At 36.5% G+C, this 11,146-nt stretch overlaps 1 protein-coding gene across 1 annotated transcript in view; it reads right to left on the bottom strand.

Annotated features, from left to right (window-relative positions):
* Nucleotides 1-429: 429 nt before the first annotated feature.
* Nucleotides 430-11,146, bottom strand: part of LOC115575203 (immunoglobulin alpha-2 heavy chain) — a 225,356-nt gene continuing 214,639 nt past the window's right edge. The window contains exons 4-10 of the mRNA XM_030407075.1: nt 7,721-7,769; nt 4,858-5,157; nt 3,301-3,647; nt 2,881-3,190; nt 2,349-2,735; nt 1,326-1,462; nt 430-600 (exon numbers count right to left, since the gene is read on the bottom strand). Of these exons, the coding sequence (XP_030262935.1) occupies nt 592-600; nt 1,326-1,462; nt 2,349-2,735; nt 2,881-3,190; nt 3,301-3,647; nt 4,858-5,157; nt 7,721-7,769 (1,539 nt within the window). The 3' untranslated portion in view covers nt 430-591. The remainder of the gene's footprint in view (nt 601-1,325; nt 1,463-2,348; nt 2,736-2,880; nt 3,191-3,300; nt 3,648-4,857; nt 5,158-7,720; nt 7,770-11,146) is intronic.

Raw genomic sequence — 11,146 nt, 5'->3', positions numbered from 1 at the left:
TACCAAAACACAGAAGTGAAACAATGCAGAGAGCAACGGTGCGTCACAGACACCAGGTGTGAGGTGTGGTTATGCCAGTAAGAGAAGCAGAGTGCACATTTAAATATCTCATATCAGTTAACACAGGTTATCAGGCTTCTCGTGGCTTTGCTTAAGGTTTTAGTTCTAGTTCTCCATTATTAATAGATTCAACAACTAACCAACTGTAACATTTTTGAATTTACATATTGAGTTCAACATGGGCTGTTGATTTCAGGTGCTGGGGAGGTGTAACAACATATTACGCAATATATAATTAAAACACATTTAAATGGTTTGAAAATATAGAATATAATTTACTATAATGACTATAATGTTATTTAATTTGAAGGTAAAACTGTGGGACAGTTTCAAAATAACGGACAAGAGAAATAAGTTTGACTTGCAACGTAAGTGGTTACTGCATTACAGAATTTATTTTCAAAAAGATACAAAGCTCTTGTAATTAAAATAAAAAAAAAAAAATTGTGATTACTTACATGATACAATGAGTTTTAAAGCAAAAATGTGTGAAAAAAAATGCTTTTTCTTTTACAGAAAGTTCACCTTGTTTCATTTAATCTGAAAAGACAGGAAAAAAAACATTAAAAAGTGGATTAGTAATATTGCTACAAAGTGATCACATTTCTACAGCTAAAGCAGTACATTGCTGCATCATCAAAGTAACACACGCATGAATCCTGACCGCTTTGTCAAGATGTCCTTTAAAATTTAAGCAAAACTCAAATGAAAGATACTTATTTTGGATTTCAGAGATCTTATCTCTTTTAGTGAGATCAACCTCATAATTGTCAAGTTAGACATTAAATATACAGCACGAAGAAAATGCTCCAGTTGTAGTTTGCTAAATTTAAATATATCAGCTTGTGAGAATAAAAACATTTTGTGATAACATTAAACACAAAATAACAAAATAAAATACAATTTAGTAATAGCTATACAATTTGATATGATCATTGTTCAGGCTCAAAATGGTAAATTGCAAAAGTGCTGCCTTTTTTCATCTTCAACAGTGGAGCTTGTGTGGCAGTCACTTTCAGAATTAGAATAAAATGTAAAATGACAGTAGCATGTTAATTTAAGCACTTACTAATGGGATATAGTCAAATATCACTTAAATGTCACTTACTGAGGTATTATTATTATGTTGTTGCCATTTTTTCTCCCGCAACTCTGCCCTGTGTGAACCTATTGTTTTTCCTGTGTTATGACTTTACTGCAAACCCTGCTTTGTTGTTCCACTACATAATTCAGGTTTGTCTTTCTATATATAAATTCATCATTACCTTGAAAGCAGTGGTTCCAATGGTGAACAGCAGAGTGATGAGGAAGAGAAGGATGAAGGTGACAGCTGTGTCTCCCATGTTATCTTCCTCCGCCTCCATAGCACTGTTCCACTGACTGTGAATTATAAGCTCGCACCCTGGATGTAGTGTAGAGTAATTAATCAGTTAGTATTTGAGGCAAACATCTCTAGATTTAAACGATAGCTCACGAACAACTAAATTTGATTAATTTCCCTTAGTCTGGCAATGTATTATAGATATAAATCATATACAACCACGCAGGCCAGGCCAGGGTTATCAGTAAATCAGTCAGTCAGTCAGTCAGTCAGTCAGTCAATCAAGTATTGAATAATGAATATTAAATATATATATATGTTGTTTTAAGTATACCATAAGGCCAAATAGTTTTGCATGTTCTAAAATGTTGATTCTGTTTTTTTTTTAATATAAAAGAGCTGTTTCTACAATGATCCTGAATTGCTTTGGAGAGACCCCATTATTGGGATGGCATGCATGACTTGGCTTGTTGATTCATATATTCATCATTTGACGAGAAAGACAACAGAATTGGACTTTAAACGATAAACTGTCTTGTGTCGAGGGGTGCAAGACCCAGTAGAGTACACAGACACACAAAGACAAGTCACACAAACATTGTTAAAGCACCATATACGAATAAAAATGAACAAATATGATTAAATCTTTGTCTAGACTTAGCGTGGTGGTGCATTAAAGTCTGACACACTGTCGCTGCTTTAAAACTCATTAATGCTGACGTCTACAGCTGACTTGAGTCGTGTAAGGACAGCACCGTGACAGTACACTCACGAATAACGTGTAGCTCACAGTAAAGGTTCAATGAAGACATGAAGTGCATGCGACGTACAAAAACAGAGTTGCAAAGAGCATTTTTTTTATTTTGATTTTCAATCTGCATTAAAAAGACAAACACAGTGTTGTATCACAAGCAACAAACATTTAAACAACAAACAGCAGAAGACACAACGACACAGAGTGACATCTACTGGGCCTTGCACGTATCAGGGACGTTCATGTTGAGGTTGACCAGGTTGGTGTTTCCAAATGTTCTGTACCCGATGGACCTGACAATAGCTCTAGTTGTGTTAGCCACAGACTCGTGGTAAACTACACAGCTATACACCATGTCATTCTGTTTCCACTTCTCGAGGCTGAGCGTTAACTGGCCATATGCAGAATAGAGTCCATTGTTTTCTATTGGGTTTGTGGTCTGGACATCTTTTGAGTCTGCAGCGTCATCGTCAACAAGCCAAGCCACGTAAACCTCCTTAGGGAAGAAGTCTTTCACATAGCAAGTCAGGGTCACCTTGTCTTTTCTAGTATGTTCCACCGGAGGCATCATAAACACTGAAGGACGCTGAGGTTGTCCTCCTGCAAGCATGAGAGAACAATCAGGCCTCCTTCCACACACAGAACAGTTCTGAAGGAAGTATCTGCTACAAAGCTCACTTACGTGAAGGCGTGACAAAAGGAGGTAAATTAAGGCTTTTATGTTCAAATAGAATTGTTTTCTTACCAAATCTCCTTTCATAGACTTGCTTCACCGGGACCAACACTTCTGAATGTTCAACAACGCAGGTGCGCTTTAGCCCCAGGCTCCATTCGTCGTATGTGATGTCAATTGAAACGCTGTATATGTTTGTACTGCCTTCAATCAGCTTCTTTTCAGGAGTAAGTATTTCATCTCCTTTTTCGCTTGTGAAGTACATCTTATCAATAGATGGCTGGATTTGCTTGGCACGACACTCTAGCTTCCCTTTTCTGTTTAAAAACATGTCCTCCATTGTTGGGCCAGTGATCGTTATGCCCACATATTCTGCAGGATTGTTCCCATTGGCTGAGTGAAGAATAAATGTACAAATATTATACAGATGAGAAAAAAACAATGAGAATTTAATTTTACAAACTCTTTTTAAACAATAATTTACTCACTTATGCATGTTGGGTTGTGGTTGTAGGTCACAGATGAATTCACGAATCTTGGAATGTTGCCTTCACCTTTCCCCTCAAACAGACATGTAAACGTAGTACCCTTGTCCCACTCACTGGACTTTACCAAGAGAACACTTGCTGCACTGTACACTTTTGTTCCATTGTCCACTCTTTCCTCAGACGATGTCACGATCTCGTCTATTTTGTTGGTGACGTCACCTTCATTTTTCTGCCATTTGAATTGGAAACTGTTTGGTGAAAAACCTTTGGCAAAGCAGGAGAAGGAAGCCTGGTTTTCCCCACCAGAGGAGGCAGACACGCTGAGAGTTGGCAGCCTAGAAATCGGAGGCACTGAAAAACAAACACACACACGAAAATATGTATGCAGAAGCAGGGAATAATACATATATATGCAGAAGCAGAGGTGAACAATGTGCTACATGTGATTTTCATTTACTTTAGACCAGCAATGTCACTGAGTTTATTACTTCTCTGTACTTATGTATGTCATGCGACTTGCACTCACACGCATGCCTAATGATTATGCTCCTTTAATTAAAAAATAAAATACTTCTCACATGAGATTTACATAGTAAAACATGACATAATTGACCAGCTGATCTTTAACGCTTGCTTCTGCATATACATTGATTGGTCGGGGCAAGCAACACAGATTTAACTTGAGAGTTAATGATTGACATACAGTTTCCATCTATCTGCATAACTATGATTATGCAGATAGATGGAAAGAAGCAGAACACATTGCAATAATCTGTTCTTGGACAGGTGCAGAGGACATACAGTACATTAGTAAGGAATTAAATAGACTGAGTCAGCAGCTGAATATATACAAGAAAGCCTTCAGCCTTCTTATTCCACCTCACTGTTTGGTTTGCCTTCTAGGCCTGCCAAATTGAATATATTTAAGGATATGTTACACTATTTAATTTGGTAACAGTTGTATTTTAAGGCTCTTAAAATGAGAGATTGATGTGTAACTATCAGAATGGCTAGACCTGTTATTGCTTTCTTTTACATTAAGTTAACATGTGAAACATTTACACACGTGTGGTAAATCTGCCTCTAATAACACAAATTCCACAGGATGAACTTTTATGCTTATTATTATTATTAGTAGTAGTATTAATATGATTATTATGTCATAATTTTATCCTTTTTTGCATTAATCATTTTCACATTAATCTTGCCAAATTAATATTATTATTGTTCTCTTTTATTCAAACAACTGAAGTTTATTTTATCATTATCAGAAATAGTGACAAGAAGAAGCCTTGTAGTACACCGCTTATAGGATTGTAAATTGATAACCTTTCTTACGGAGTGCATTCCGTTTAAAGCTTTAAAAAAAAATTCAAAAAAAAAATTCTACCTCATTAACCGATAATACATAATTAAATATGACGCTGTCATCTGTTATCATTACCCAACTTGTTGTACATTTTAATATAATTAATAAATTTCATTTGAAAACCTTCACATTTTTGAAGATTTTAAATGGACTACTAAAAAGGTATTAATATATAATCACCATAAGTCTCACCTGGCTTTTGGAATGTAACGGCTGGTGGATTTCCCGCTGCATGTGTCACGGCACATTGGATAGTCTGTCTTTGATCCCAGTCCTGTTTTGGCACTTGGATTTGACTGATTCCCGTATAGACGTTGCCTTTCTGTACTGGAGGGTACTGAATGGAGTTTGTCAAGGCAGCCCCATTTTTGGTCCATGCATAGGTCAGTGAGGAGGGTGTGAAGCCAGTTGCAAAACAGCCAAGAGTGACTGTGTTTCCAGTCCCAGAGCCACATTGCATCAGGGGAAACACAGTTGGTCGAGTTGAAGTCGCTAAAAAAAGAAAAACACGTGTAAATACAGTACCACAAAAGAAAAAAAATAATCAGAAAATCAAACACAACAGACATTGTTCACCAAGCAATTGTCAAAGTAGATAGGAGTCAATTGAATTGATCATTACTGTAACAGAACACATAAAGCAGTGAGGGAAATTCGAGTCCGCTCCAGACAGTTTTATGTTTTCCTCTGCCATTTATTTTGATGTTTGTTGCACAAAGGTCAACCTCCCTCAATAGTATCATTTGTGGTCATTCTTTTGTAAGACTACGTATATCGGTAAATTGCAGTAAATGCACATCTTTGACAATATTCATTTGTACATTTTTTTAGCAATTTTTTTTAGATTGAACGATCAAAGTTTTTTTGTAAGTTATGACAGTCATAGTTAATCTAAGAAAAACTGATTATTTTGGTAAAATTCAGCAATTACATACAACTTTTTAGAATGTTCTTACCTGATGAAACAGTAACCATTGTACCCTTTCCCCAGTAGTCAAAAGCAGCCCAGCTGCACAGTGCTGAATCTACTGGGCTGTTAGTATGAAAAGTCTACATCTATTCATGTCAAGTGCAAAGTCTTCCTCAACATTGAATTAATGCCACTACGTTATAAAATCTTTAAATTACACAAAATACTTTAGGCATAAATATCCATCAGTAAGTCCTACTGAGAGTATAGCTAGTTGACTATTTACACTACACGCTGTATTAAAAGACTTAACTTTTGAAGTGACACGCTGAGAAGTAACAATTTAACTTAAAGATAACATTTTGCGAAATGAAACGTGGCCTGTTGTAAATTTTAAATTGTACGATTCTTACCGGATGACACTGTTACCATGGTGCCTTTTCCCCAGTAGTCAAAAGCATTGTAGTAGCACAGTGTTAAATCTACTTAACTCTTAGTATGAAAAGTGTACGTCTTCCAGTGCGCAGTGAAATTTTTTTACCTTAACAGTTAATTAAACCCACAGTTATAAAATCCACTTATATGAACCAGACAACAGTAAAGATTCACCGAGAGTCCCTCTGACAAAATTACTTTGACTTTTTACACTACACACTGTATTCAAATTATTTTCTTCAGAAGTGACTTAAACGTTATATTTTACAATATGAAACGTAGCCTGTTGTAAATTTTAAATCGTGCAAGTCTTACCTGATGACACTGTTACCATTGTGCCTTTTCCCCAGTAGTCGAAAGCAGCACCGTAGTAGCACAGTGCTAAATCTACTTAACTGTTAGTATTAAAAGTCTGCGTCTTCCTATGATCAGCTGCAACGTTTTGATTAAACCCATTATACTATAAGTTCCACTTACATAAATGACCCAAAATACACGAGCCATAAATATTCACCAGTGAGTCCAACTGAGAATATTGCTGCTTGAGTTTTACACTACAAACTGTATTAAAACACTTCACTTTTGAGGTGACCCAAACATTGCATTTTACAATACAAAACGTAGCCTGTTGTAAATTTTAAATCGTCCAGTTCTTACCTGATGACACTGTTACCATGGTGCCTTTTCCCCAGTAGTCAAAAGCATCGTAGTAGCACAGTGTTGACTCTACTTAACTGTTAGTATGAAAAGTCTACACCTGCTCGTGTCAATCACAAAGTCTTCCTCAACATTTAATTCAACTCAATGTTTTAAAATCCATTAAAATGACCCCAAACACAGTGGTCATAAATATCAACCAGTAAGTCCTACTGAGAATATTGCTGTTTGACGTTTTACACTACGTGTGGAATTAAACACTTGACTTTTGAAGTGAATTAAACATGACATTTTACAGTAAAAAACATAGCCTGTTGTAAATTTTAGATCGTACAAATCTTACCTGATGACACCGTTACCATGGTGCCTTTTCCCCAGTAGTCAAAAGCCCAGTTGTCACAGTTAAGAGAGTCAATTGACACTTCTGACAAAAACTTGTAACTGTAATATCCCATTGTTTCATGTCAAAAAAATCTTCTTGGTTGCTGACAGTCAAAATCAAACTAAAATTTCCACCAATTGTTAAAGTTTCTTTACAACTGAAATTAATTGCAAGGAGTTTTGCACTTTTCACAACGTTCTTGTCCGGCTACAAACATAATGTAGGTCGCCTTATAAACGACCAACAGTTGACTGCATGAAAATTATAAAATAAACTTAGTTTGATCAGGAATTTTATTCTGGAATCGTAAATGTTAAAATTACATACCTGATGTGACGGTGACCATGGTGCCTTTTCCCCAGTAGTCAAAACCGTAGTCACAGTTCAACAAACTATTAACCACTGCATACAAAAACCTGCTCCCAGATATCTACAGTCTCCGTGGTCGTTTATTTTATGACAATATACTCTCTGACACATTTTATTTGGCTTTAGCAAATAAGGATTCAGAAGATAGAACTAAAAATTGTTTTCCTCGTCGTCGACTAGTCACAACATATTTAATATACAGTATCCCAGGACATGAGTCAGAACTGGAGTCCTAAAAAACACTAAAACTGGTTTTAAACCAAAATATTAACGTTAGAGAAATACAAATTAGATTGGCTTACCTGATGTTACGGTGACCATTGTGCCTTTCCCCCAGTAGTCAAAAGCACCGTCACAGTGTATTATGTCAATACATCCAACATACAAAAACGACCACCTTGAAGATGCCGTTGAGGTCTAAATATACTACATTAAAAACTGTAAATATCACATTTTCAAAATGTAGAATAAAGAAGCCTTTTTTACCTGATGTGACGGTCACCATTGTCCCTTTTCCCCAGTAGTCAAAGTAGTAGCACAGTGACAGGTCTCAATAGCACTTTCATACAAAAATACTTTACAGCTTGGATCCTCTAGTAAATCGTATTTATTTAGTTAACGACGATGTGAATCTAAGATTTACCCTGCTAATTTTTTTGTACTTTAAATTTCATCCTAGTTTAAGTGCAGTTAAAACCGAGATACATTTGATAATAAAACAGAAAAATATTGAATTGTCTCCACTCAAAATATATTAGATTATTACTTACCAGAAGTTACTGTGACTTGTGTTCCTTTTCCCCAGTAGTCAAAGTAGCCGTCACAGTGATATATTACAATCTGCCTCTAATACAAATACTGTGTTGTTTAAACCAAGAAAAGCAAACATGTTTCACTGACAAAGCAATTCCTACTGTACTATTTATTAACCACTTCCCTTGAGATTTCCTGTGGTCTGGATTACATAAAATGATGTGTGTTTGCTGACGGTTAGACAATACTTCCTCTTTGCCAGACCCTCCTGTCAGCGCCAGTTACTGCATCTAACACAACCAGATACACTTGATTCATCCAACCTTAGAGTTAAGCTTGAAACATTTTCAACATTTAGATAAAATAATAAATCACACTTTATTTTACAGGTCTGCATATTTAGTGGTAACTGTAAGCAGTGGTAGTAGTAGTAGAGATTTTTTTACCCCAAAATTACCACAATAATTACCTCAAAAAGAATTGAAAACTACCCCAACGTGATAATAATGTTTAACTTATTTCCAATAAGCAGTTAATAATGGTAATCTCTTTCGGGAAGTTTGGGAAGTTTAGGAATATCATCCCAAAGCAAATCCCAATTAGATGTTGCATTCTGAAATGTCTGTAGTGAGTGAAAGAAGTAAAAGCATACAGCATAACAAACCAGCATAAGCAAATGCACTGTACCGCTGACGCCTAAATTACTCTACTGCAGAAGTCGTAAAGGTAATTTGTTCGGTGACGCACGTTTACACAGATGAATAATTTGACATTAAATGGGCATTATGTAGTTTTGGTGAAGAAATTCAAAAGCAGAATTTTAATATTAACAATACTAATTAGATAATATTACAAACTCAGAAATATCCAATATCTTTTCCATAACTGAATAAACAAGCTGTTCTCATAGGAAAATAAGGTCTTCGTAACATAGTTTGAAGGTAAAACAGTATGAAACTGTGTTGTCCTATAATGTTTATTCAGTTATTCAGTGATGAAAAAATAGAGTGTTTGTTTATTTAGTTGGTTTAGGCATACAAAGTCAGTCAAGATCTCTCTCTCCTGATTAAAATCTTTTCCCTAAACCTGCATAGTGCACCTTTAATGTGAGACAGCGCTCCTTGACACGGTTGAAAACTGAATGTTAATTAGTGACAGTGCACCTTTTCACATCTGAAAGCATTAGCCTACTGTTGACAGTGCACACTGAAAACAACGTTGGTGTCACCAACAGCATCAATAATGACAGCATTACTCATCTTTGCACATAGGTCTTATAAACACAAAAAAAAGTAATAGTGTTGATTGATTGGTCAAATAAAATCTGTTTTACTCAGGTTATTGGTGTATTCTTCTGGGTTTTTTTCTGTAACTCTTTCAATCCAGCTGGCAGCCACATGCATTCTTGATCTGGTACGTCCCATCAAGCTCCTCGGGTCACGCCATGCCACGTCGCGTCAAATCACGTTTAAACACGTGCAAAAAAAAGTGACTGGCACGTGTGTACTTCAGTCCAAAAAGCTAACATGCTAACACAATGGTGAACATTGTTAACCGTCTGTTGTGAAAATCAACATTGTTGTTGCATAGTAGCATGCTCACCCCAGCACATTTTTTCAATTGAGAGGATCGCCAAGGTTCTTAAAATGTGACCATTGAATTGAATGGTGTTGAATGAGCTGCAGCTGCAAACTGTTAATACAGCATGAACAGTCAAGTGGCTTGAGCAGTTTAGACACAGTTTGTGTTTCGGGAATGTTTTTATGCTTCAGGTAGTTCTTGGCAACCATCTTCTGAACATGACTGTATGTATGCGTGTAGTGGTTTGCAATTTCATCAGGGCACTCTTCGGACAGAGAGTTTTCAAAGTTTGGACTGAAGGCTTGAATTCCACTCATAAACGTAGCCTTTATAATAGAGAATCACTTGCTGAGCATACAATCAAGGAGGCAAGAACAGCTTTGTTTTGCAGTGCTCGGAGGTTCGAACTCGCTCACAGAGAGATTCTACAACATAGACCTCCATTCTCTTCTTCTGCTTATTCGTGACTCAGTTGTCTTTTCAGTGTCATTACTGCAACATGCCTGAGCTTTTCTCATTGAGATTCTCTGCAGTCTCAGTCGTCCACATACCTTCCTGAGTGCTGTCTAGTGAAAAGTAAAGTGAAAAATGTTTCTAAAAGACCAACAGCTGTGGACTTCTTTATGCTCTATAAACACAAGATGAGGGCAGAGAGCTTATTTAACACCAGGCTGTTTGTGAAAATGTCTCCACCGCAGGATGTAGCTCAAGTACAGATTTCTCAGATTTCTCAGATTGAACATTCAAGGGCAGACTGTGATGCTGCTGCAAACTGAAATAGAAAGTTTGTGCATTCTACAAAATTCTCTTTGTTTTCATTTCATTTCAATTCATCACTTTGCCTTACTTTCCTCATGGCCAAGAGATGTCATCATTTTTTGTTTTATTTTACTAAAAAGCTTTTCCTGACAGGACTCCCAAGATAATCATCCAACACCTACATTTATTTTCCAGTGTGGAGCTCTTGAGTGGCATCTCCCTGTACCCTACTACCCTTGAGCCAATGCTATCAGGTACTCTTTGTCAGTCATCTTCTTTAAAAGTGTGGTCTTCAAATTTTTTTAACCTGAACATTTCAAGCCATCCATATGACACCTATGGTTATTTGGGTCCTTGCCAAATTGTATACATGCAAAACAAAATTCTCTTTTGTACTTAATAATTCTAACCAGATATATTTCTGGAACCAATTCTGCTAAAATGACCTTTTGTGGATGCCAAATATTTATTTTGATTGCTGCACCAGTGGCTGACTAGTCCACCGTCCTTGTTTCCCAACTCTGCTGCAACCATTGTCTCCCTTTGCTCCTCATGTTAAACCTTGTTTGATAATTTATGGAGTGGCTGTAGCTAAGGAGGTACAGCGGGTTGTGTAGAAATCGAAAGGTCGCTGG

This window comes from Sparus aurata, chromosome 23, assembly GCF_900880675.1.
Source record: "Sparus aurata chromosome 23, fSpaAur1.1, whole genome shotgun sequence".
In the NCBI taxonomy this organism is placed as follows: Eukaryota; Metazoa; Chordata; class Actinopteri; order Spariformes; family Sparidae; genus Sparus; species Sparus aurata.
The sequence above is the reverse complement of the archived record's forward strand: the minus strand, read 5'-3'. Positions and strand labels throughout refer to the sequence as shown.